General features: G+C 32.7%; 6 protein-coding genes across 8 annotated transcripts; all 6 read left to right on the top strand.

Annotated features, from left to right (window-relative positions):
* Positions 1–618: 618 nt before the first annotated feature.
* On the top strand, positions 619–2760 carry LOC107945929 (uncharacterized protein C594.04c). The gene is made up of 3 exons (XM_016880092.2): positions 619–1098; positions 1196–1459; positions 2066–2760. The coding sequence occupies exons 1-3, from the start codon at positions 868–870 to the stop codon at positions 2543–2545; spliced, it is 975 nt and encodes a 324-aa protein (XP_016735581.1). The 5' UTR covers positions 619–867; the 3' UTR covers positions 2546–2760.
* A 5472-nt stretch (positions 2761–8232) lies between these two features.
* LOC107945930 (probable inactive purple acid phosphatase 29) lies at positions 8233–11987 on the top strand. Its single transcript, XM_016880093.2, has 4 exons — positions 8233–8731; positions 9694–10088; positions 10161–10611; positions 11601–11987. The coding sequence occupies exons 1-4, from the start codon at positions 8365–8367 to the stop codon at positions 11639–11641; spliced, it is 1254 nt and encodes a 417-aa protein (XP_016735582.1). The 5' UTR covers positions 8233–8364; the 3' UTR covers positions 11642–11987.
* A 496-nt stretch (positions 11988–12483) lies between these two features.
* On the top strand, positions 12484–14363 carry LOC107945931 (glycosyltransferase family protein 64 C3). 3 transcript variants are annotated; one of them, XM_016880095.2, is made up of 2 exons: positions 12484–12773; positions 13119–14363. In XM_016880095.2, the coding sequence occupies exon 2, from the start codon at positions 13194–13196 to the stop codon at positions 14211–14213; it is 1020 nt and encodes a 339-aa protein (XP_016735584.1). In that variant the 5' UTR covers positions 12484–12773; positions 13119–13193; the 3' UTR covers positions 14214–14363. The 3 variants fall into 3 exon arrangements, with proteins under 3 accessions (XP_016735584.1, XP_016735583.1, XP_016735586.1); XM_016880094.2 differs by having other exon boundaries at positions 12501–12773; positions 13105–14363; XM_016880097.2 differs by having other exon boundaries at positions 12501–12773; positions 13063–14363.
* Positions 14364–16059: 1696 nt separating this feature from the next.
* On the top strand, positions 16060–19083 carry LOC107945932 (glycosyltransferase BC10-like). Its single transcript, XM_016880098.2, has 8 exons — positions 16060–16726; positions 17243–17341; positions 17459–17559; positions 17666–17737; positions 17839–17929; positions 18016–18096; positions 18528–18587; positions 18663–19083. Exons 1-8 carry the CDS (start codon positions 16343–16345, stop codon positions 18852–18854), a joined length of 1080 nt encoding a protein of 359 aa, XP_016735587.2. The 5' UTR covers positions 16060–16342; the 3' UTR covers positions 18855–19083.
* Positions 19084–20737: 1654 nt separating this feature from the next.
* Positions 20738–21444, top strand: LOC107945934 (uncharacterized). Its single transcript, XM_016880101.2, has one exon. It carries the CDS (start codon positions 20898–20900, stop codon positions 21303–21305), a length of 408 nt encoding a protein of 135 aa, XP_016735590.1. The 5' UTR covers positions 20738–20897; the 3' UTR covers positions 21306–21444.
* Positions 21445–21491: 47 nt separating this feature from the next.
* LOC107945933 (WAT1-related protein At4g01440) lies at positions 21492–25134 on the top strand. The gene is made up of 6 exons (XM_016880100.2): positions 21492–23569; positions 23658–23720; positions 23808–23924; positions 24009–24399; positions 24476–24627; positions 24717–25134. The coding sequence occupies exons 1-6, from the start codon at positions 23388–23390 to the stop codon at positions 24853–24855; spliced, it is 1044 nt and encodes a 347-aa protein (XP_016735589.1). The 5' UTR covers positions 21492–23387; the 3' UTR covers positions 24856–25134.
* Positions 25135–26301: the final 1167 nt, after the last annotated feature.

Genomic DNA, 26301 nt, shown 5'->3' with positions numbered 1-26301 from the left:
CCTTTTTACTTTACGAAAACCCCCAAAGTAATTACTTCAATTTGTAATTTGATCCTTGTATAGGGTGAAAGTTTAAGTCACTAAATTATTTAAAATTTTTTATTTAAGTCATTGAATTGTCGAGGTTCTTTTCTTAAAAGAAGAAAGTTCGACTAGTAAGCTCTAAACAATGATTCAATGATTTGTACAATAGATTAGTACCTATTAACGAGTATAAGAACATATCTTAGATTCAAGTTAATTTAATAATCAATGTTAGAGATTGGAGAAAGTTGTTTGAATTTTGGTTCTCAAATTCATGACATTTAAAACAGTTTTATGAAAAAAAAACTGAACTGTGGAAAAGAAAGAGAGCTTTCAATTGATGCAGGCGATATGAATAAAAAAAGCAATACAACAACGATTTTAATAGTATAGTAACTTCAATGAAAACATTCAAATTGTTTAGTGATTATTTTATTACTTTTTAAAGTTGAATAACCAAAACATAGACTTAGTAATAGTTTAGTGATTTTGAGTATAGTTTACCAAATAAATAATGATCGAGACCAACCCAAAAATGGCCTTTTCAACAAAGAATAGGCCGAAAAATCATAATTATAAACCAGCATCGATCATGGACATAATGTGGCGGTCATGGGAGCCCATTCGCCACCTTTCATACACACACACACGAAAAAGGTCTTCATCATCAGTTCATCACCAATCTTTGCTCTCATTATCATTTCAACTTAGCTTTAGCTTTGTCCCACAAAAAACCAAAAGAAAATAAACTCAATTCTACACCTTCTGCTATAAAATTCAGCCCTCGTTTGCTCCACACTGACCATAACACCCCAAAATCCCAAAAACCCAAAGCTAAAAACAATGTCTAGAAGCAATTTCAACAACGCCGTCGTATCATTTCTTGTTCCTCTCCCTTCAATTCTCTTCTACCTTTATTTCGTCAACCATTTACAGACCAACAATGGCGGCGCTTCTCTTTCTCCTCTTTGGTCATGGTGCTTTCACCACCCTTTGCTCTTAGCTAATGTCTTATTTTTCTTCAATGTCAATGTTCTTTTCTGGGTCATCGGTCACATCCAATCTAGCAACTGGGTCAGTGAACTTTTTCAATTACTAGTTTCTTGTTTTATTATTATTATTATTTAAATTTCCATATTTGTGATGGGTTTTTCTTTTGTTGGTTTTTCAGATGATTGATTTGTATTGGACGGTGATACCGGTGATGTTAGTTTATTATTATGCAACACACCCATTGGCTCAATTTGATTTATGGAGATCGAAGGTTGTGATAATGTTGACATGGGTTTGGAGTATCAGGTTGACTCATAACTATTTTAGACGTGAAAATTGGCAATGGGGTGCTAGAGAAGATTGGAGGTTTACTGATATGCGTCGACAGTATGGTCGCCATTGGTGGTGGATTTCATTCTTTGCTGTCTACTTTTCTCAACAGGTGAATTTTTCATTTCTTTTTTGTTGCTTTTATCAATTTTAGTGCTTAAAAATGGTTTTTTTAATAATATAATATGAGCAAATGAAAGATTTGGAATTTGTAGTTTTGTTGAAGGTTTGGTTTACTTTGCAACAAGTAAATTGTTAGAACTTAGAAATACACGTGTATTTCATAAATATTTCTAAAATACAAGAATTTTCAATTTATTTTTACTATTTTAAATATAAAATATTTATTTTTATATCATACAAAAGTTCACTAGTGCACTTGAATTTTAAAATTTGAAAAGTAGAGTAACTAAATTTCTAGAAATAAAAGTACATGACAACATTCCAAATTTTAGAAAAGTACAAGGACCTATGACATATTTTAACCAAAATTTATCGTTCACTCTTTGCCTTTTGTGTTGTTCTTCTTGTTCATGTTCTTTCTTGTAATGGAAGTGCTTATTGAATCCTGAAAGATATGCCATGGGCGAATTGTCCTTAATAAATAGTGATTCTTGTTTTCTTGTATTTTTCTTCCCTTGTATTAAGCTTCAATATATGCAACTATAAAAATGGTGATTAGAGAACTTGAACTTAGGTTATTTATTAAACCGTGCAGATATTTTTGATTGGGATATGTCTTCCACTCTATGTGGTACACTCAGTTGATAAGCCCTTGAATATGTGGGACTTTGTTGCTGCTAGCGTTTGTTTGTGTGGCATTGTTATAGCCTACTTCGCAGATACACAGCTCCATGATTTTGTGACCACAAATAGCAAGCTAAAACAACTCAGAAAGCCTATGGTCCCTAATCTCGACCGAGGCTTGTGGCGATACTCGCGTCATCCGAACTATTTCGGCGAGCAATTGTGGTGGTGGGGCCTGGTTGTATTCGCTTGGAACTTGGGACATGGATGGACCTTTGTTGGAGCTTTGATTAATAGCATGTGCTTAGCTTACGTTACCGTGCTCGTCGAGCGGCGGATGTTGAAACAAGAGTACCGAGCTGAAGCATACAGGTTATATCAAAAGACAACCTCAGGATGTGTACCTTGGTTCAAATCTTCTGTTATAGCAGTAAAAGATAAGGATACTTGAACTAAATTTTTTGTTTCCTTGCCATGTTTTTTGTCATGTTGGTGGATTCTATACTATTTATGTCCTGTCTTTGATGTGGTGAGCACTTGTGATGTATTCTGCTATGTCTCTATTTGAGCTCAAAATGGTTGTTGTCTTTGGTAATCAAAGAAATATCACTGTATGAAATCATGTAAATTCTTTGTTTGTTTATTTGCAATAGAATTTTTTTTCTTGATTTTCACATATGTTTTGTAATACGTAGAATCTGCGAAATTAAAGTATCGTTTATGTTTGATTTATAAAGATTAAATTTTTTAAAGTTCCGTGACTATGTGTTCTAATAATATGGTTTTCAGGTTTAAACTTAAGTTCTTATTTCCAAAATTGAAGTAGTTGGAACTGAGAGAAAAGGTACCTAAAAATATCAAAGAAGAAGCAGCATGGTATCTGCAAAAAGGAAAAGAAAAATAAATCATATAATAAATCCTCTAACCAGTATATCAAACATAATGAGGAAGAAGAAAATTATAAACTACACCTAAGGTGATTAATCAATTAATAAAATTAAGTTTTTGTCATTTAATTTAAAAAATTATAAAATGGTTATTGAATTATTCGAGAGTTTTCATTTAAGTCATTGATTTTTTTTTTAAAGTCTAGCTAGCGAGCTCAAGTGACGATTCGACGATTAGTACAGTAGATCCTATTTCAAAATAGGATTTTAGAAATAGAGATAGGGATAGGATTTTTTTTTAGAAATAAGGAATAAAGAAATCATGGATAAATCCAAGCGACTCTTTCTTAAATCCAAGCGATCTTTTTGTAGGCGTTTGCCCTTGATCCAATTGGGGGATCGAATTGATTATAGAAACATGAGTTTAATTAGTCGATTTATTAGTGAACAAGGAAAAATATTAGGCGAGTAAATAGATTGACCTTAAAACAACAACGAATAATTACTATTACTATAAAACAAGCTCGAATTTTATCTTCGTACCCATCGACAAATAAAAGAAGATACCTTATGTCCAAGTTAATCTAACGGTTAGAATTGAAGATTGTAGAAAAATGCTGTTTAAAATTTGGTTTATAGATTCGTGACATTCCAAGTTATTTCATGAAAAATTTGAATCATAGAGAAGAAAGAAAATGAGAGCTCTCAATTGGAATAGACAATGCGAACATAAAATATCACGCAACAATGATTTTAACAATTTAGGGACTAAAATGAAAATTTTTGTTTAACTCAATGACTATTTTATAAATTTTTAAAATTAAATGACTAAAACGTAAATTTTTTTATAATTTAGTGATCTTTAAGTATAATTTACTAAAATCTTGGAGCAATTGCTGCATTCATGTTGGTTAATGGCCATGGGAATAGCCTTTTTCTTCCAGCCAGAGGCAAATCTAGGGGGGCTGGCAGGGGTCCCGACCCCCCCTAAAATGGAAAATTGCTATTTAGACATTTTAATTTTCTAAAAAAATTTAAATTATTAAAGGTAAAATTACACTTTGTCCCCCCATAAAATTATAAAAATTCAATTTAATCCTTTAAAAATGATAAAGATATAGACTATAAAAAAAATTAAAATTTCATTCGGTCCCCCCTAAAAAATTGTTCTGGCTTCGCCCCTGCTTCCAGCTATTTTTTTCTTCTTTATTTTAACGTCACTATATTATTTTTTAAGTGTACATGTTGAGTGGTTGTAAATTTGTTCAAGGGAAATCTTTAAATATTGTTCTTTGAGAGTAGATATACTCTTTAATGAGTCAATTTTATTTTTGATCAAAGTATTGTCTTTTGACTTTACGAAGAGTGTGAGTGCTTGAGGAAGATGGTTCAATAGAATAGAGCTCCTCTCCTGAATAGACTAGTATAGTATGGTTGCTCAATGCTAAAGTTTAAGCCCTATGAAGTGCAAATGCTCACATTTCTTTAGTAGTTGATTATGTGTCACGCACGATCTATCATAACAAGGTACTCCTATAATGTTGAATTCATCATCTTAGGCACTCAAACTCTTCACAAAATCGAAAAACAAAATTTCGATAAAATATAATACGGACTTGTCGAAAGATGCACCAACACTTTAAAACCTTTTTTGCAAAACTGTTTACCTCCTCTTAATAATATATATATATATTTATCATCAAAAGTGATGTAATAATAATAAAAAAAAAAACAAGCATAGAATTCAATGAATTGGACATGTTTTTTCCTCCAATTAATCATCGTAGAATTTTGACATTGGAAGACATGATGTCAAATATTGAAGCTCACGGATTCACAATCTCGTGAGAGGCTAGAGCTTGTCCTGTGATAGGTTATGATTTTGTCTGATTGGCACTTGGCTGTGGTGATTTCATATTAAACTCCATTAGGTATATGCTGGATCCAAGGGACAAAACGACAGTGATGCAGATCTTTAATTGTTTTTACATAAAAATAATACATTAAGATGTTCACTTTGTCCTTTATTTATTTATGGTATAATATAATTTTTTATCCACCAACTTGGAATTAGATTCACTTTAGTACCTATATTTTTTTATCCACTTTGATACTTGAACTTAGCAATTTGATTCATTTCAGTCCCTAAATTTGAAAAAATATAAAAAAATTAATGATGTGACATATTTCAAATGATGATGTAATAGAATCTTATAGTGTCACATGTAGTGTTTTAATCATCGAACTTGTGGTTGAATCAGTCAAACCATTGGTTCTCGATTCAATCGATTTGATTTGTTCAACTATTAAACCAATAATAATTAAATAAATCATAAAAATTTAAAAATGAATTTTTAATAAACCGGTTCAACTATTGGTTTTTGTCTCAGTTTTCGATATTTATTGGTTTCAACCAATTTCTAATTCAATCGGTTCAACTCCTTTGTTTGGACTAGTATACTAGTCGACTCTTGGTCCAATTGCTCCAACTGACCAATCCACGCATGTTCTAAAAATATTGGTCATATCATCAAATCTTGACGGAATCCAAGTTTAGAGACCAAAATAAATTTAGTTGCCAAGTTCAAGTATCAAAGTGAATTAAAAAAATGTACATGTACCAAAGTGGATCTAATTGCCAAGCTCAGAGACAAAAAATTATATCGTCTTTTTATTTATTTACAAAAATCTACACAGTCATCTTTAAAAGGTAACATTTAGAGTTTGTTTGGACAACAAGAGTAATTGAATGAAGAAATTACACTCTCTTGTAATTACAAAAAATTGTAATTTCTTATACGTGTTTGGCTGACAAAGTCTAATTACATCGTAATTTCTTATATCATGTTTGACAGTATAAATTGTAATTATGTAGTTACATATTTTATATTTTTAAAAATATATTATAAAAAATATTAGTGTGATAAAAATAATTTTTGTGTTATAACTTTATAAAATACATAAATTATTTTTATAATATAATTTTTTAGGATTATAATATAAGAAATTTTGTCATAACAATCCCAAACACTCATAGGTGTCCATACTTATAATATAATTTTCATAACTTATATAAAAATAATTTTTTAAAATTAGATTTGGGTGTAATTATCTTCGTAATTACTCTAATTCTCACCCATCCTTAAGAATTGGAAAATGTAATTGAGGTAATCCGATTACACCTAATCTTATGAAACCCACCAATTACAATGGTTTCCCAAACATGCTATCAAGGGCAAAGCCAAAAAAAATTTTTAGGTGAGGCCAAAGTATAATTTTACTTTTACTAATTTAAAATTTTAAAAATTTTAAAGGGTCTAAATAGAAAATTTTTCATTTTAGGGGGGTCGAGGCCCCTGCCAACCCCCCTTAAATTTTCTATTGTGTAATTTATAAACAATTACATCCAAATCTAATTACTAGATAACTTTCTAAATACAATCTTAACAAATTCGAGTTTAACATATAATTATGACTTAAAATGCATATAAATAAAATTATATCAAAGTTTACACTATGCAAAACCTACTAAATAGTATCAGAACCTGAAAAAACAACTTATAAATTATGCTAATGAATTTGGGCTATGATTTTATTTGCTATTAATTTTTATACATTTTGCAAAAGAGTACATTATTTTACCAACAATTTCTATGATTATTGGCTAGTCCATTTACTTTTAATTTCTATTTAACAATTGAAATTTAATAATTAATATCCTCAAAATATTTCTATTAAATTGAATTATATGGTTTTTTAAATGAAAAATTTTCATACTTAGAAATTCAATTACTAACATCATCAAAGTAAATAAAAATTTTGAATCCCAGTTCTAAGTAAAAAAGGAAAATTACCATGTCAAAGAAAGATAATGAAAGTTGACATTTTTTTTTTTGCTTCTACAGCTTTAAAATAATTTTAAATTGGACAAGTTAACAAATTTTATTATTTTAAAGCTGTTATTGTTGAGGGGAGATCAACTCTTTCAAGAGATGGTTTCAAAGTATCATTTATTGGGAGTCGACAAACTCCTCAACAAGTCTATATTGGCTCTGGTGAAGGTTTTGTCTCTCGAATCTGTTAAGGGTCTGAGTGACTAAAAATGTAACTTGAAGAAGTGACGGGCTTACAGAATGATGAATCATCGAGTGCTTGATAAGGCAGACCATGCGTGTTGCACATGATTGTCCATTAAGGAAATCTCATATTTGTACTTGATGAGTTTTGAACCATGCTCTATGGCGTATAAAACATTGTTGCGCAATCAAACACTTGACATGACACTTCTATCTTGTGAATTCGTCGCCTCTTCATGCACTCAACCTTTCGGAAAAGTTGGGAGACAATATTGACTTGTTGAGGAATCTATCAACTCTAAGTAGATGACATATTGTAAACTTCTTCCAATAGAGTCGACCTTCCTTCAATAGTCATGCAATCAATTGAGCCAACTTTAGTTGTTAAGCTAGAAATGTGGGGACTAAATTTTTTAAATTAAAAATAAAAGGGTAAACTACATTAGTCAGTCACATATAGTTTAACTTATGTTTTTGTCACCGAATTTTAAACAGTTATAATATGGTTATTAACTTTATCGATTTACTACATCTTTTGTCATCGAGCTGTTAATTATAGTTGACAAGTTGACATGACACATCATATTATTATTTCGTAATGATGATATAACCTATCACGTTAGCTTACCTTATACAATTAACGACTAAGTGAAAAAATATAATAAATTGATAACATGAATGATTATATCGTAAATTTTTAAAATTCAATGACCAAAACATATTTTAAGCCATATATAGAGTGCGAGCTAAATTAATGGAATATATATGGTTAAAATATACCATAAATCTTTGTACTATTAGTAAAATTGAAATTTAGTTTCTGTGTTTTTATTTCTAGGAATATTGTCTCTATACTTTTACTTCTACGAATATAGCTTCTACTTTTCAGGTTTTAAATTTTAGGTCCAACTGTTAAATATTGGTAAAATTATTTTATTAATTTTAGTTTCATTGCAATGTCGCTTTTTTAAGTTAAATGGCTATGCGTATTTTTTTTTATTTCAAAATTTTGTATTAATAAATTTAACAATATTAATAATTAGACCTCAATTTTGAAACCTAAAAAGTGAAGAGACTAAATTTTTTAAAAATAAAAGTATAAAGACTAAATTCTAAAATTTTGAAGGGTAAAACGACTTATTTTAACAAATACATAAATTTAATACAAATGACATATGACGGGGAAAGCAAAGGCTACAGCGTGCCTGTGATTCTGTGATCCTCTTCTGCTGTCAACTCTCACGGTGCCTTAAAACCCAAACAACGGGGAAGTGTATCATTAACTGTAAACCGAGGAAAAAGGGTAAATGAAAAGAGCAACAATGGTGCAACCTTCTTCAACATTTGTTAACATCAACAAGAAAAACCTCTGGGTTTCACTTGCGATCGCTGTGCTTTCGCTTTGTTTTGTGCCCATTAACGTCTCCGCCGCCGTCAGGCGACATCCTCCGCAACAGCATCATCTATCGCGGAAGCCGTCGCCGAAGCTGAGGTTTGGCCGGAACGGAGAGTTCAAGATACTTCAAGTGGCGGACATGCACTACGCTGATGGTAAAACGACACCGTGTGAAGATGTGTTGCCTAGTCAAGTTGATGGTTGCTCTGACCTTAACACGACGGCGTTTATCCACCGCATGATTGAAGCTGAGAAACCCAATTTCATCATTTTCACTGGTAAAGCTAATAAACTTTTTTTTTGTTTGAATCAACTGATGCTATTTGTGGGAAAATTTTGAACTTTATGATATGAAAATGTGAAAATTTTAGTCTTTAATTTAGTAATTGTTTAGTTAACATACAGGTAAAGCAAGCTTGCTTTTTGTTTATATGGTGGCTTTCAAGAGGACATTGGCTAATACCCTGTATTTTCTTCTTGTAAACATTGACCAAAACCCTAAATTTTGAACCTTATGAGATGAAAATGTGAAAATTTAATCTTTAATTTAGTAATTGTTTCGTTAACATACAAGTAGAGCAAACTTGCTTTTGTTTATATGGTGGCTTTAATGGTGTTTCAAGAGGACATTGGCCAATACCCTGAATTTTCTTCTTGCTAGCTATTAATACCATAGCATAAGATGAAAGAGGATATTGACCAAAACACGGTAAAAGTACCATAGAGTTCCCTGTAGTCAGATTGCATTTTGCCCTCTCTGCATGGGCAAATTAATCCTTCCACAAGTTTAATCAAAGAGCAAATTAGTCATTTTTTTTTAAATTTTCATCTATTTGTACGGTTAAAAACTGGTGTGACTGATGGAATAACCAGAAAGTGAAACGTTGCGTGCCACATTTACATCATGTTGACGTACAAAGACCAATTTTTACAGTAGAAATTAATGAAATTTTTAACAAAAGGACCAATTTACTCTTTGATCTAACATGCAAGGACTAAATTGCCTATTTTTTCAGTAGAGAGGGCAAAATGTCATCTGACTCTTACTTCAAGGGCCTCTAAGGTACTTTTACAACCAAAACCCTAAAATTTGAACTTTATGAGATGAAATTGTGAAAATTGAATCTTTAAGTTGGTAAATTGTTTAGTTAACATACAGGTGGAGCAAGCTTGCTTTTGTTTATATGGTGGCTTTAATGTTCTTTATTGTGATATGCAACTGTTATGCATATATGTTTAGGGGATAACATCTATGGATTCGATTCCAAGGATTCGGCGAAATCAATGGATGCAGCATTTGCCCCTGCAATTGCTGCTAGAATTCCATGGGCTGCTGTTTTGGGGAACCATGACCAAGAAGGCACATTATCGAGGGAAGGCGTTATGAAACACATTGTTGGATTGAATCATACTTTGTCTCAATTCAATCCTTCTGAATTACATGTTATTGATGGTTTTGGCAACTATAACCTAGAGGTCGGTGGAGTCGAAGGGTCCGATTTTGTAAACAAATCTATTCTCAATCTCTACTTCCTTGACAGTGGAGATTACTCGACGGTTCCAGCTATCCCGGGTTATGGTTGGATTAAACCCTCTCAACAGTTATGGTTTCAACGTACTTCTGCAAAGCTTCGGGTATGAACCTCATTTGATTCTCGTTTGGATGCCACCTTTCGTGCCTAGTGAATTGTTTTATTTGTTCTGCAGAGAGCTTACATGAGCCCACCAAATGCTCAAAAATCATCTGCACCTGGACTTGTTTATTTTCACATACCGTTGCCTGAAGTTGCAAGTTTTGACTCAACGAACTTCACTGGGGTGAGACAAGAAGACATTGGCTCTGCTTCCGTGAACTCGGGTTTCTTCACAACTTTGGTAGAAGCTGGGGATGTGAAGGCTGTATTTACTGGTCATGATCACGTCAACGATTTTTGTGGCCAATTGACTGGTATACAACTGTGTTATGGTGGTGGTTTTGGATACCATGCTTATGGGAAAGCTGGATGGCCTAGGAGAGCTAGGGTGGTGGTAGCGTCTTTAGAGAAGACTGAGGAAGGAGGTTGGGGTACTGTCAAGTCAATTAAGACGTGGAAGCGCCTTGATGATAAACATCTCACTGCCATTGACGGGGAGGTCCTTTGGAGCAAGAAACATACTGGTAAAGTCGAGTAACTTTGGTCACTCTTACATATAAGGTTAGAAAGCTATTTAAGAACGTTATGACCGTGAATTTTAGACATTAGCCGACTAAACAGGACCGTGACCGAACATGACTGACTGCTGTTGCAAGGCTAATTATTCTTGATGGTCTTTCTTTAGGATTTTGTCTCCTATTATCCTTGAATTCGAAACATAATAGGCAAAAGTTAAAGGTAGCTCATTGAATAATGGGGATATGTCTCGAACTTGCATGTTTTAGATTGTAGATTGTAGATGTCATTTCATTTTATATCTGAATGAGCAGCAATATTGGTGAAATGACAGTAAAAGTACCATGGAGGCCCATATATTGCATTTTGCCCCTTTTACTAAAAAAACAACAAATTAGTTCCTGACCATTAGATCAAATAGCAAACTGGTCTTTTTTGTTTAAAATTTCATCCATTTTTACTGTTACACTGTGTTTCATGCTGACACAAAAGGACCAATTTTTAACAGTAAAAATGGTTGAAATTTTTATCAAAAGGACTGGTTTGTTCTTTGATCTAACGTACGGGGATAAATTTGCTCATTTTTTAGTAGAGAGGGCAAAATGCAATCCGACTTCTACTGCAAGAATCTCCCTAGTACTTTTACCGTGAAATGACTCATGTTCATCAATTTCGAACTGTACTTGTATGTGCTTTTGGAATAAAAAACACAGGGTGATTAGTGCAGTAGATGATGTGAATTTGTAGGAATAAACAACATGATGTTTTTTAAGTTTGGTCCTTTTGAGTCTTAAAGCGATTTCGCATCTCACAATATCAGTGTAACGATTCTCCGTCTTGTGCTTTAGTTCCCGTTCCTTCTTATACAAGTATGCAATTCATGCATGCCATATCTATGTTAAACCCGACCTCGAGTTATATGCATAATGAATTCATTTGCTTGTTTCGGAAGTTGATACGGAAGTCATATCTGGTTTGGCAATTGGCACCATTACAGGTACTCGTAGAAAGAAACATATCAATGGCAGTCCTGCTTGAACTTCGGGAACAGACCAACTGACAGTATTATTACATTATTGTCTCGGAATATTTTGATCTCAACCGGCTTTCAAGTTTCGGACTACTATGCAAAATGGAGTTTAGCTTGTGTAAAATGGTTTACGGACTTGAAGGATTTGCAGTCAATGGTGCTGTGCTGGTTTCTAATAATCCTACGAATTGTGATTGTTTACATATGAAACATTGCTTTAAAAGTTCTATTCTTGTTTTGTTTTTTTTTTAAATATTTTTTGGGTAAAAAATAAGGGAAATCTTATGTTAGAATGGAATATATCGACTAAAATATGTATCTTTTGAAAGTATAAATAATTTTTGTTTGGCCTTCTCTTCAATTGTCGTTCTTTTTTTTTTTTTCCATAATGAATAAACTTAGTTCAACATTTTAGATCGTAAATTATCATGAAGGTTTTTGTATTAAGAGTCTAATTGTATTTTGCTTTCTTTACTTAAAAAAATGGGTAGATTAGTCTCTCTACATTACATAAAAGAGCAAACTGATGTTTTAGTTAAAAATTTTATTAATTTTTTACTCTTAAAAATTGGTGCCACTATGTCTGGATAAAATACACGTGTCATTATTATTGGGTTATTCCATAAAATGAATGAAATTTTTAATAAAACATATCATTTTACCTGTTAATTTAACACATAAGAATTGTTTTACATATTTCTTGAGTAGAGAGATAAATTGCAATCTAATTATTGGTATAGGGATTTTTATGATATTTTTACCCGAAAGAAATTAGTAGAAGTCCACAATTTAACAATTTATATCAAATGGATTATAAAAAAGAATTAACTCAAGCTTAAATTTTCAGTTTTATAAAGTACAAGGATGAAATTTTGACAAATTAAAATGGGAGGACTAACTTGTGAATAATACACGGCAACTCCGTTCCACATTTTACCCTTCTTTCTCCTCTTCTTTTGGTTGCTGTGCAGCACAGAACCCTAATTTCTCGACGCGAGTACTAGGTCAGAAGGCATGAGCACGCCATCAACAGCGGCAAACAGGCCCCGTTCGGAAGCAATTGGCCGGGCATGATGCCGGCTTGGTGAATTGTGCGCAGATACCTCCGTTCCCAATCGGCGGTGGTAAATCCATCGGAAGGTAACTAATATGAATTATATGATTGATTACATTTACATAAGCTAAACGTTTAAGATAGGTATTGAAAGAAGAATGAATTTGATGGAGATCATGAGCTTGACTGTTAGAGGAGCCTCCTTTGGGTTTTTTCTTTTTTTGAAGTTTGATTGGTTTAGGTACTGAAAACAAAATCATTTGTTAGTAATTAAATTCAATTAGGGCTGCAATGCAAATGCAAATGCAATTTTTCTGCTAGTGCTATCTTATCTTAGGAATTGATTATGTTTGTAAATTCTTTTTCTTAATTAAGAACAAGGATTTAGGGTTTTCATTCTATTTCTCAAACAAAAAGGAAAAACAAAACAGGGCTACTTTTGTGCTGGTCAATTAAGTATCACATTCAAGTTGACTGGAGTCGAGTTGAGTTGAGTTGAGGCCAAGATGGGAGTATATGCAGTTGCAATCTGCCTCTTCTTCTCCCTCTCGGTTGTGTTGTGTCTCCGCATCCCTAATCTCTCTTCAGACATTGAAAAAGACACAATCTTATTGTCAGTATGCCACCCCGGAAATCAGCCCAATCCTCGCACTCTCAGATCTGATCAGTTAACTGTTCTCATCAATGGCTATTCCGAGTCCCGCATCCCTCTGCTTCAGTCCATTGCTGCCTCTTACTCCGCATCCCCGGTGGTATCCTCTGTGCTGGTTCTCTGGGGTAACCCCTCCACCTCACCCCTTACTCTTTCTCAATTGGCATACAATCTGTCGGTTTCATCCTGGGGCAATGCTGCCATCTCCCTCGTGCCTCAACCGTCAAGCAGCTTGAATGCCCGGTTCCTGCCGAGGTCGTCGATTGGTACACGTGCCGTTCTGGTGTGTGATGATGACGTGGAAGTGGATATGAAAACAGTGGAATTCGCATTCAGGATGTGGAAGGGGAATCCAGATCGTTTAATTGGGATATTCGTGAGATCGCATGATATAGATATGACAAGGAAGGAGTGGATTTATACAGTGCATCCGAACAAGTATTCTATAGTGCTCACCAAGTTCATGATGATGAAGAGGGAGTATTTGTTCAAGTACAGTTGCGGAGGAGGTTCCCCCATGCATGAGATGAGGAAGATGGTTGATGAGATGCGGAATTGCGAGGATATTCTGATGAACTTTGTGGTGGCAGAGGAGACAAATACAGGGCCTTTAATGGTGGGAGCGGAAAGGGCCAGAGATTGGGGAGACCCAAGAAATGAAGATAGCGACGGCGATGGCTTAAGACTAGTAAGAGACGTGGGGTTGAGCAGTAGGAAAGCAGAGCACCGGAAGAGGAGAGGGAAATGTATAACTGAGTTCCATAGAGTTTTCGGAAGGATGCCCCTCCGATACAGTTACGGTAAGTTGGTTTCTTCTGTTGGAGAACAAGGCCTTTGTAAGAAAGGCTCCAATTTGGTGCTGTGTGACCATTGAATTCATCTTTTGTTTGTGTCACTTTACAATGAAATACAGTGTAGTATAGGATAGTGTGCGAATACTCGTCATGGTGATACAGTTACAGTAAAACAAACTAATAATCAACATTGATCAATGATAATTGAGTATCCTTAGATTGTTAAGAAATTATATTTTATTTATTTGGATTTTTGTATGTGGCCACTTCTGGCTATGATTCAGGCAGCTTTTAAATCCTAGGATCAGCTATTTAGCTTCGTAAAACTTTCCCAATAATATAATTTTTGGTCCCTGAGTTTGATAATTAGGTCTACTTTGATATCTTTACTTTTTTTTTATCCACTTTGGCACTTGAACTTATCAGCTAGATTTCATTTTGGTTACCGAACTTGAAAATTATAAGTTTGATGATTTGAAATTTTAAAAATTTATATAAATTTTTAGGTGATGACATAATGCAATTTTAGAGTGTCACATGTAGTGTTCTAATAATCGGACTAGCAAATGAATCGATCAGACACTAGTTCTCGATTTGATCCATTCAATTGCTGGACCGGCAATAATTAAATAATTAATTAAAAATTCATAAAAATTTTAAAAATAAAAATTTTATTAAACTGTTCAATTTGTTTAACTACATGTTTTTGGTCCAATTTTTAATTTTTATCAAATTTTAGCAATTTTTTTATTCAATTGGTTAAATTTCTTGTTTGGATCAATATAACGATCGGTTCTTAGTCTAATCGGTTCGATCAACCAGTCATGTTTGAAGAACTATGATCGCATTATCAAATCTTGACAAAATCTAAATTCACGATCAAAATGAATCTAGTTGTCAAGTTCAAGAGCCAAAGTGAACCAAAAAAAGAAAGCATCAAAATGAACCTAATTACTAAATTCAGGGACCAAATATTAGATAATCCCTCCCCATAATAAAACTTGACTGAAATTTTGTTCACTACTATTCAACTCTTGTCATCTGCTGATTGCTATACCAGAATTGAATTTTTATCTTATTTTCACAATAGAATTTTACAGTTTTCTCCCATACTAATTCTACCTATCAATTTGAATTCGAGCTTGAAGATTTAAATTGATTAATCTAAATCCAATCTAATCCGATTTGACTGTAAAAAGTCAATAGTTCATATTTTTTTAATTTTATCTTGAAATTGATTCGAACTTGAAATGATTCAAGACCCAAATAATCTAAATACGTAATGATCCATGACCTTAACTACATAATATAATTTGAATTTAAAATGATCCTAAATCTAAAATGTCAAGAATTAATTCAAAATAATTCGAATATGAAAACTTTTTTAATTCGCTTAATTGACAGATGTATAGTTTTTCATTATAAGTTATGATCTTATCTACTTTTTTTTTTATATAACACTTAGAATTACTCAAAATTTTTTTCCAATCCATAAATAGGAGGATAACGCGCTTCAATGCACTCGAACCCACGTCCTCCTATCTTGACAACAATAGTCATACTAATTAAATTAAGACTCGATAAACATGTGGCAAACAATTAAATAATTTCTATTAGTAGTTTTAAAAAGTTTACCTTGCATACAAATAATATTTTTAATTATCTTACCAGACGTTGATGAATATTACCTTTGGAATAAAAAAACTCAGCTTGTTTGGTTTGGTGTATTGGCTAAGCCAATACACCCCTAATCGGTGGGCCCCACCTAATACTTCTCTAACACGTCGTTTGGTTTGTCGTTTGGTTTGATGTATTGGTAATACGCATCTAATCCATTACCTTCTTAATCGGTGAAATCCACCGATTTCTATTCCCCCTCTTTGCCCAGATTAGCTACTGATTGAGCATCACCTCCCTGATTTGCCCTCCCCCCATCCCCTTGTTTTCTTCTGTTCCTTCATCCGATTTCCTTCCTTATTTCTTTGCTTTTGTTTTCTGCCGATTTCCTCCCAGTCCATTATGCCTCTTTGCTGCCGATTTGTTCCCTCCGTTTCCTTTCTTTTTCACCTATGGTTTCTTTTTACAGATCACATTACATTGATCCATTGAAGAATCTGGGGTTGGTTGTTGGATACTGATTGATTACCTTGAGGAGGAAACTGAAACAAAGGAGAAACACATGAATATAGAGCTCTTTTGTTTATACTAGATGAAGGTAGCTAAGGAGTGGCGATTAGGTAGCATGGGTGATACTAAGATCTTGCCTGGATCTCGCCATCGCTCTCCTTTGAAGAGGCCAATATGGATTATTTTAATGGTTTCTTTTGTCAGCCTTTTTCTAGTTTGTGCTTACATCTATCCACCGAACAGCGATGTTGCATGTTATGTATTTTCTTCTAGAGGTTGCAAGGTCCTTACTGATTGGCTTCCTCCTCCTAAAAGGGAATTAACTGATGAGGAGATTATTTCACGGGTTGTGGTTAGGGATATTTTGGATACACCTCCTGTCGAATCCAAAAATCCTAAAATTGCATTCATGTTCTTAACTCCAGGTTCATTGCCATTTGAGAAGCTTTGGGATATGTTCTTCCGTGTAAGTTTTTTTGGTTGTTGTTGCTAGTTCATTTTTCCCTTCCGTGATCTAATGTCTTCATATTCTTCATGGACTTTATTTTTTATTCCATTAAATCTCATGGTTATTATCCTTAAATTCAGGTTGGTCATTTTACTAGTTTTTGTGTCCAGGAATTGCCTAATATGAATGAGAGCCATATGTATTTCATTTTAGTAAAGAACATTTCCTTTGTTGATTGCCAATGCAAATATGTTAATGTGTATGGCGAAGGTATTAGTGAAATCAATCTGGCTTATTGTGAATTGATATAATTGCTAGGGTGGAGGACAAGGCAATTCCCTGCTTTGTATGATTCAGGATGTCTGTATCAATGCCTTTTGGTTATATCGACTGTCTGCTCAGTCTGTATTGTTTCTGTTGAATTCTTGCAGAAAGGAATTCTAATAACTTTGTATATCTTTTTCTGCATTTTTGGTTTTTGAATTATAATAAGCATGTATCCTGATAAAAAGGTTTGCTCAATTTTCTTGGCAGGGTAATGAGGGAAGATTTTCTGTTTATATCCATGCATCAAAAGAAAAACCAGTGCATGTGAGCCCTTACTTCCTTAACCGGGAAATTCACAGTTCTCCGGTATGTTTCTTAGATCAAATTTTGTGGTTGAGCTTTGCTATCTGATATATGACTACTTCAACAATTATTGTACGGTTAGTTTTTCTATTGATTTATTTATTGACACTGAATTTGCAGGTTACATGGGGAGCATTTTCTATGGTTGATGCAGAGAGACGATTATTGGCATATGCTCTAAAAGATCCTGATAACCAACATTTTGTTTTACTCTCTGACAGGTAAAATATAGTTCGTGTCATTAACACCCCCGCCCCTCCCAAAATATACATATATATATTTACTTGTACTTTTACCAAATCTGAAGTATTGATGGTGACATTGCAGTTGTATTCCATTGCATAATTTTGATTACGTCTACAATTATCTAATGCATGCTAATACGAGTTTCATTGACTGGTGAGTAGAATCTGAGAGTATTACACATACACATACGCATAATGGACTTTGTTGCACCATTTCCCTTGTTTGAAATTTATCCCACCCACTTTGTTTGCCAGCTTTGTGGATCCTGGACCTCATGGAAATGGCAGGTATTCAACACGCATGTTACCTGAAGTAGAAGAGAAAGACTTCAGAAAGGGTGCACAGGTATGTGTTAATTGATATTATAAAGTCTCTTATGAACTTATACAGTGTCTTGTTGTAGCAAGTTTAAATCATTGAATTTTATGCAGTGGTTCACAATGAGGAGGCAGCATGCTCTGCTAGTCATGGCTGACAGTCTTTACTATTCAAGGTTTCGGGATTACTGCAGGGTAAATTTTATTAAAGTATTCTGTTCTCGTTTCGAATTTACAGCAGCCTTGCATTCATTGATGAGAGCGTTGGTTCACTTTTATTTGTTCCAATTTTAATGATTATTCTTTGTATTCACCATTTCGACTATAATGTTGAAACATAAGAAGAATTAATTTTAGGTGGCCTAAGTGTAACTTCTTTTGGTACATGATGCCAAAAGTAGCTCTTAACAATTGCTGTTTATCGAAAGCATTACGTATCCTTACTATTGTCTGTTAGACTGGTCTCAACTATCCTTATTGATGTTTATTTCCGTCATTTTCTAGCTTAACTATTAGCATTAGCACTAAGATAGTATTTCTAGCTTTAACAAGGGCACAAAATGATAGAATTTGTGCCTAAGTTTATGTTGCTGACATTCAGTCATTCACGTTCTTGATTATAACAGCCATTTGCGGATGGCAAAAACTGCATTGCCGACGAGCATTACCTCCCAACCTTTTTCAATGTAAGAATCATACTCTGCATCATGTTTTTCATACATTTCACTTTAGCTTCTTCTAACGCTTGTTCCTTTTATCAGTTGGTTGACCCCGGTGGCATCGCAAACTGGTCAATAACGCGCGTTGACTGGTCTGAGAGAAAATGGCACCCTAAATCATACAGGGCACAGGATGTTACAGAGATTGCTTTTTCCCTTAACTTGTGGAATGGACACATGAAGTTGGAGGTTATTTTCAATGGCAACTTTGGACAGTATTCGTTTTCCTGCTAGATTGGTGAGCTATTTTGTTTGAAGTGAAGAATCGGTTTCATGGAAGGCCAATTGGAGTTGAGAGCAAGGTGAAAGAGATATTGTATCGGCTTGAATTTCTTCTATTGAATGCTTGCTTTATATTTTTAGTTGAAAGTGAGATATTGAGGCAGTACTTCCGTTTAATTCAGAATTGTTGTAAATTCAATCGAGTTCTTGATGATAATTCGATATGGTTATGTTTTTTTTATTTTTTAGAGTTCAATTCTTACTTATTAAATTTTATTAGTTATAATTATTTTAAATTTTATTAAATCATATATTTTAATTAAAATATATTTAATATTAATTATTTCAAATTATCTTTTATAGTATCATATAATATATTATGATTTGAGTAAATTCATATAAGAATATTAATTATTAAGAATTTTATTAAATTATATATTTTAAGTATAATATATTTAATAATAATTATGTTTAAATATGATTAAATTATTTATTATTCATATTAATAATCTTATCAAAATTTAAATAACAATAACAATAATAATTTACCAAAACAAATTTCTGGTAATTATTAAGAATTTTATTAAATTATATATTTTAATTAAAATATGTTTAATAATAATTATGTTTAAATATGATTAAAATATTCATTATTGATAATAATAATCTTATTAAAATTTAAATAACAATAACAATAATCATTTACCAAAATAAATTTATGCTAAGGGTATTCTAGTCATTTTAGTTTTTTCCACTATGCTATTACACCTCTATTCCATTCAACCAAACACAAGATTACTATTACGCATCTATTCCATTACATTCAACCAAACAGTTGATTTGCTATTACACCTCTAATCCAATACACCTCTAATCCAATACATCTCTAATCCAATACAGCGAACCAAACGCAGAGAACCAAAGTTTATGGATTAATTTATAATTGCAATTATATATTTAATTATTTTAATCTATTATTAAATATATAAACAAACATGCTTCTGCTGAAAAGTAGATGCAATCGATTTGGGCTTAGAGCATGATTACTAAAAAATACCATTAGTTTGAGATATTTTTTTAAGGAATTAACTTAAAATTAATGTTAATTAAATAATTGAATTCAATATTTTTTACTTGCGATTCAGTTTAATATAAAAAATGTTCGGTATTCAATGCTGAACTATGGGGATTCTTGACGGCTTGATGTTATTACATAATAAGAATTGAGACAAAGTGTCGATTTGGACGGATAGTGAAGGTTATTCAAACCATACAAGTAGCTTTCTCAAGATCATCTAATTCTATACTTATCATACGTATTCAGCAGTTATTGTCGATAATGGTACAATGGGAAATGATACATACCCCTCTAGAAGAGAATATAGAAGCTGATCGCATTACTAAATTGACTTTTAACAAGGATGAGGGCCTGCAATTGTTTCTATAAAACCTGTTACTTATTGATAGTTTAATATAACTATTGTATTGTTTATCCTTTTCAACAAAAAATAAAAATGTGTCTGCAAATGAATTAAATTAACAAGAAAGTGTAATAAAATATATGGTTAAAATATGTTCCAAGTCTTTATATTATTTTTAAATTTAAAAATTAATTAATTTACTTTTATTTTTAGGAATTTAATTCTTTATGTAAGTTCAATTGTTAACACCATTAAAATTCATTTGTTAAATTCAGATCCATTACAATTTAATTTTCTTATTAAATTGCTACTAAGTAAAATTTTTTATTTTAAAATATCACACCAATCATTTTAGTAGAATCATTTTAGTAGAAGAAGACATTATTAAAATTTAGATTTAAATTTTTAAATTTGAAAAAGTATAAAGATTAAATTACAAATATAGGAAAAATGCAGGGACTTGGAGCACGTGTTAACCTAAAATAAATTTTTTTTAAAAAAAGGTGAAAAGTCATATGGACGTTACGTTAGCTAACCGACTTTTATTTGCCTCGTTAAAAAACTCGACTCAATTTGGGGATTAGGGTTAGGGTTCGAAAAATTAATTGCAGCAGTTCCTTCCGATCTCATCCACATGCCGTGCTTCACGGCAACTCCGTTCTACCTCTTAACCCTGTTTCTCCTCTTCTTTTATTTCTCTCCACAGATCGCACAATCTTCTCCAGATAATTCAAGATCTATCCGTTTACCTTCCGATGGATTCACCATCGCCGACGATAACGAAGGCGTCTGCGCTCGATTCACCAAGCCGGCATCGTGTCCGGTCACTTGCTTCCGAACGGAGCCCGTTTGTGGCGTCGACGGCGTAACATATTGGTGCGGTTGCGCGGATGCCTACTGTGCCGGCACTCGCGTGGCGAAATCAGGATTTTGTGAAGTTGGAAATGGAGGTAGCGCGTCGGTTCCTGGTCAAGCGTTGCTTTTGGTTCACATTGTTTGGCTGATCTTGCTCGGTTTCTTTGTATTGTGCGGTCTTTTCTAATCATTCAAAGGTGAGAGCTTTTGTGTTTGATTTTTAAAATTGATTCGATCTGTATTTCTTTTGTCTAATATTTGTAAATCAAATTCTTTGGATTGTGTACCAATTTGATTCTTTTTTAGAAAAATCTTTATCCATTTCATTGAGGAAAGCCCTGAATTCATCGATAATTAGAGCCTTTTTCTTATGAAAAAATAAATCATTGGAGGGGGTAGAGAGCATCGTGTTTACTGGTATTGATTGAGTTGAAATTCCAAAAGGATTTAGAATTTCATGTTGGAAATCAAGCAATGGACATAGAAATCCGCACATTTTTCATATCCTTTTTTTTTTTAAAGAATAATCCTTTGAATGACTGAAGCCAACTTCCACGGTTATCCAGAATTGCCCCAAATGTCCTAAAATAGAAGAAAGGCATAAAGAGGGTTATTCCCAGAATAGCTAGTGGTAGCAAGTCCTTTAAAGTTTTGAAAATATTTAATTCTGTGGATTGGGTTTAAATTTAATTAGTATCGTGATTATCATAATAATCAAGAGTTATGAGTAGCGGTAGAAATTGTATAAAATAAAATTCGATTTTGTCTCTTTACTTTATAAGAATTGAGAAATTGGTTTCTTTGTTTAAAATTTTTAGAATTTACAAATTACAAACATAGAAAAGGTAGTTTAATGGGGATGAAATTCATAATTATTTTTTTTGAAAATTTGCTTATTTAGGAACCCTTGATAGTTCTGGGATTCGATTTTACTTGATTTTAAATTTAATAAGAGTTCAATATTATTTTAAAAATATTTGTTTACTTTAAGTTGATTGTACTAAACATCTCTGCATTTTGATCTGAAAATATTTTTTTCTTTTACAACAATACTCATACTAATCGAGTTAAGACTCAATTAGAAGTACCAATATCATATATCCAAGTCAGATTTGAACTAATAATTAATTCTCATTTTGCCTCACGATGTTAAATTTTACACTTTTTAGCCGAATTAAAAATCATGGTTCTCATTTTTATTTTTTCTGTTTATAGCAGAACAAAATAATAAGCATCTGATTACTTGGATCGTAGGTAATTTAAAATTATTTCTTTTTTGCCATTTTTTCTTCCAAGACTTGACATAATGTTCTCAGCTCTACTCCCTTTTGTAAATTACCCAGTCAATCTTTTGTATCTTTGGAGTTGGATGCCACACACAACAAGCCGATGCTTAGTCTTGTCTGTCACCACTTTCTTAGATGCTTAATGACATGTAACAAAATTTTGTATTATATAGGGTTTGGGTTCAAGTTTCGAGTTTAAGTTTGAAGTTAGAATCTTGTAAAATAAAGATTAACAAAGAGTTTGGAAATAATTTTATCGGAATAAAAACAAATGTTCCAGCCTATCACTTGTAAGCAAGTTTTTATTTCTCCATGCCCTCTCATGCAATCAATATCGTCACGATAGTAATGACCCTTTAATGTAGGTATAATATTAGAGATTACATGCAAAGAATAGGTAAAAGTATTATATAGGCCCTTATATAAGGAGCCGGAATATATCAAAGAGTAAGTTAGTCTTTTTGTTAAAAATTGATCTCCATATATCAAAATAAAGTACATGCATTAGTCAATAAAAATGGATGTAATTTTTAACAAACGTACATAGACTCATAGTTTAAGCGCCTCTATGATGGTTTTACCGCAGCAAACATCTCAAGAGATAGTGTTCTGAAGCAGAAACTTCGGGTGCCCCCATACTTCTTCCTTTGTACGCCCCCACTGGTACAAAACTGACTCTTGATCCATCGTCCTCTCGAAAGACATTAACAATACTAGCAATGAATCTTTCCAAAAAGTCTAAAACTCGTTGATGATGCATGAACTTTTTCTTCTTGATTCTTATGATCTCTTACTGTTCAAAAAGGCAATAAAGAGAAAGCTCAAGAACAGAATAAAATGAGAAAAAAAAAGTTTGGCAAAGTTAATTGGAATATCAAAACAATTCATATTTCAATTTCAGAGTAGAGAGACCCCTATAAAAACTGGCAAACACCGAATTACATCTTCAAAGCTCAAAGTTTTTCTCACAAATATTGTATAAGATGAACAGCTGCCAACAATGGAAGACTGTGACTGCAATGGTGGCTATAAACTTTGCCATGGCTATAACAAATGTGCTTGTCAAAAAAGTTCTTGATAATGGTGTTAGCCATATAATCATCTTAATGTACCGTCAAGCAATTTCAGCTGTATTTTTGGCACCAATTGCCTACTTTTGGGAAAGGTAACCTTTTCGGTACAATTACAGTTAGAAGTAAATCATCGTCAACTCGCGCACCGTACTAACGGGCTTTTTTTTAGCTTTCTTGCAGGAAAAGTAGACCAAAGCTCACAGCTCGAATTTTATGCCAGCTTTTTTTTAATGCTCTTATAGGGTTAGTAGCTTGTAAAAATCCTTTAATGGCTTTTTATAAAATTTTCATAAGTTTATTAAGAAACTTATAATAAATGTTGGTTTACAGGGCGACACTCTGTCAATATTTTTTCCTTTTGGGACTTGAATATACATCTGCAACTTTCTCTTGTGCATTCCTTAATATGGTTCCTGCAATTACCTTCATATTGGCTCTACCATTTGGGTAAAAAGTCTTAAACACCAAGTGTATTAAACTCGGTCCGGTACGGCTCGGTCTTAAGTCTTCGATATCATACATTTTTTGCAGGTTAGAGAAAGTGAATATCAAAAACAAGTCCGGGATCGCCAAGTTTGTGGGCACGACGGGTTGCATCGGCGGAGCTATGGTGCTGACGCTTTACAAAGGGAAAACGTTAGTCAGGTCGGATTCAGAGACCATGGTTCACGCTGTGAACTACGTTAAGAAAGAGAGATGGGGCATCGGTTCGATATTCCTAGCCGCGGGTACCGTCTGTTGGTCATCATGGTTCCTAGTGCAAGCCAGTATAGGAAGGACATATCCATGCCAATATTCTAGTACTGCATTCTTGTCCTTTTTCAGTGCAATTCAATCAGCCATTATAAGTTTGATAACAGAAAGGGATTTCACAAGATGGGTCTTGAAGGAGAAACTCGAACTCGTAACAGTGGCGTACATAGTAAGTATCGGTCTTTTCGCGATGTTTTCCGATTCTTGGTTTCATAATCTCAGTCCCAGATTGTTTCAATCTATAGGGAATGGTGGGATCTGGTTTGTGCTATGTGGGAATGTCTTGGTGTGTGAAACAAAAGGGTCCACTTTTCACTTCAGCTTTCACTCCCTTGGTGCAAATATTTGCAGCCATTTTTGATTTCTCTGTTCTACATGGGCAAATCTACCTTGGAAGGTTTATATCTTATTAAATTTACCCCTTCTATTAATTGCTGGTTCTGTATGGCTTCTAACATGTTTTTGTTGGCTATGAACATTGAACAGTGCCGTTGGATCTGTTTTTGTTGTGATTGGTTTATATATTCTGCTATGGGGCAGAAACTGTGAGGCTAAAGAAGAAACTCAAAACCTCAAACAGCCGCAAATGGAGGAACAAGACTGCAATGGAACGCCACAAGTTTAACCAATTTCTAGTTTACTTGTGCAACAAGCAAATGTTATATTGAAATAAATATATTTATGGAATTTATATATATATATGTAAACTATTTAAACCAAAATGACTCCAAATTATAAAATCCGAATTCAACTAATCCAAAATAAGAAAATGAGCCTTCTTGGACTAATATATCCTATCCAAAATAAACCTGATATATATTACTATTAGGCTTTGATCCACTATCAATATGTAAAAATAGATACTACATGTTTCCCTTTTCTTTAAGTGAGTCGACAATAGTTCATTATCGACTCATCGGAGAGACAGATATATTTAACTCCAAACATGTAAATTTGATTTTTAAATTAAATGAAAAATTTGTTTTCTTAAATATATATTTGAAAATTGACTAATAGAGATGATTTTTTACCAGCTGCTTATCGGTAATGACGCAAGTGAATATATATTATAAAATAATTATAAATTGTCGATTGAGTCTTAACTCGGTTGGCATTATTATTATCAGTGTGTTTTAGTTAATTTTAAGCATTATATTAATTTAAAAACTTTCAAAATTAAATTAGATCTTTTAAAAAAAAATCACAAGTTGGTGCTTCAGTTCTTCTGTATATTCGTTTCTCGTTAATTAATTATTAAATTATGCATTAAAATAAGAAAAAATGCATATGCATGTGGAAATTTAGATGAACTTTTGTCTTACTAAATATTCTGATATATTATTTATTTATGGATTGTTAAATTTATCCCCGATGCTAATTACTATAAGAGAAGAACATATGACAGCAAAAAAAGGTGCTTCTTTCCATCATTTCTATTGAATTATTCTTGTAAAAAAACTGGGTTTAATTAGTGGAATTCGTAAGTCTATATCTTTTTTGAAGATATGTATTCACATTACTGCAGATGAGCTGAATTTGTATATGTATATATATATATATATATTCTTATACTTTGACTAGATGCTCTTTGATTGGCTTACAGCTTATATCAAGCTCTCTGAGCTTGGTATAGTGGTTCGAAGAAAGGGATTAAATTGTTTAATTATAAGTTGTTTTCAACTAATAAAAATTGGTAAAATTAGGTTTTTTTAATGTTTTTGAGCTAAAATTTACTGGCCCAAACTCAATTCAAATAAACAACAATATTTTTTTTTCTGATTTTTCATTATATTCCTTTACTTTTTAGATATTTTTAAAAAATGAATCAATCAGATCGAAAATTAATAGTCTGATCAGTTCGGGCATCAACTTAATTTTGAAAACATTGTTTTTATATCCATTTTAAAGTTCATGGTAATTAATATTTGTGAGATTTGTGTTTGTTTTTCTGAACAATGTCATTTACAAAATCCAAACCTAAATTCTCTTAATAAAAGTGTAGTATGCCTCTCCCTCTCTGCACTCATCACACAAATTATATATTATGTGTAAGTTGTGATCTAAACGTTGT

Source organism: Gossypium hirsutum, chromosome D12, assembly GCF_007990345.1.
Source record: "Gossypium hirsutum isolate 1008001.06 chromosome D12, Gossypium_hirsutum_v2.1, whole genome shotgun sequence".
In the NCBI taxonomy this organism is placed as follows: domain Eukaryota; kingdom Viridiplantae; phylum Streptophyta; class Magnoliopsida; order Malvales; family Malvaceae; genus Gossypium; species Gossypium hirsutum.
This window is presented reverse-complemented; position numbering and strand designations above follow the sequence as displayed.

Coding starts and splice junctions, on each gene's coding strand:
- LOC107945929 (XM_016880092.2), top strand. CDS start 868: ATGTCTAGAAGCAATTTCAACAACGCCGTCGTATCATTTCTTGTTCCT. Junction 1,099..1,195: donor ACATCCAATCTAGCAACTGG/GTCAGTGAACTT, acceptor TTGGTTTTTCAG/ATGATTGATTTGTATTGGAC. Junction 1,460..2,065: donor CTGTCTACTTTTCTCAACAG/GTGAATTTTTCA, acceptor TAAACCGTGCAG/ATATTTTTGATTGGGATATG.
- LOC107945930 (XM_016880093.2), top strand. CDS start 8,365: ATGAAAAGAGCAACAATGGTGCAACCTTCTTCAACATTTGTTAACATC. Junction 8,732..9,693: donor CAATTTCATCATTTTCACTG/GTAAAGCTAATA, acceptor ATATATGTTTAG/GGGATAACATCTATGGATTC. Junction 10,612..11,600: donor TTGGAGCAAGAAACATACTG/GTAAAGTCGAGT, acceptor GCACCATTACAG/GTACTCGTAGAAAGAAACAT.
- LOC107945931 (XM_016880095.2), top strand. CDS start 13,194: ATGGGAGTATATGCAGTTGCAATCTGCCTCTTCTTCTCCCTCTCGGTT.
- LOC107945932 (XM_016880098.2), top strand. CDS start 16,343: ATGAAGGTAGCTAAGGAGTGGCGATTAGGTAGCATGGGTGATACTAAG. Junction 17,930..18,015: donor ACTTCAGAAAGGGTGCACAG/GTATGTGTTAAT, acceptor AATTTTATGCAG/TGGTTCACAATGAGGAGGCA. Junction 18,588..18,662: donor ACCTCCCAACCTTTTTCAAT/GTAAGAATCATA, acceptor TCCTTTTATCAG/TTGGTTGACCCCGGTGGCAT.
- LOC107945934 (XM_016880101.2), top strand. CDS start 20,898: ATGCCGTGCTTCACGGCAACTCCGTTCTACCTCTTAACCCTGTTTCTC.
- LOC107945933 (XM_016880100.2), top strand. CDS start 23,388: ATGAACAGCTGCCAACAATGGAAGACTGTGACTGCAATGGTGGCTATA. Junction 23,570..23,657: donor ATTGCCTACTTTTGGGAAAG/GTAACCTTTTCG, acceptor GCTTTCTTGCAG/GAAAAGTAGACCAAAGCTCA. Junction 23,721..23,807: donor TTTTTTAATGCTCTTATAGG/GTTAGTAGCTTG, acceptor GTTGGTTTACAG/GGCGACACTCTGTCAATATT.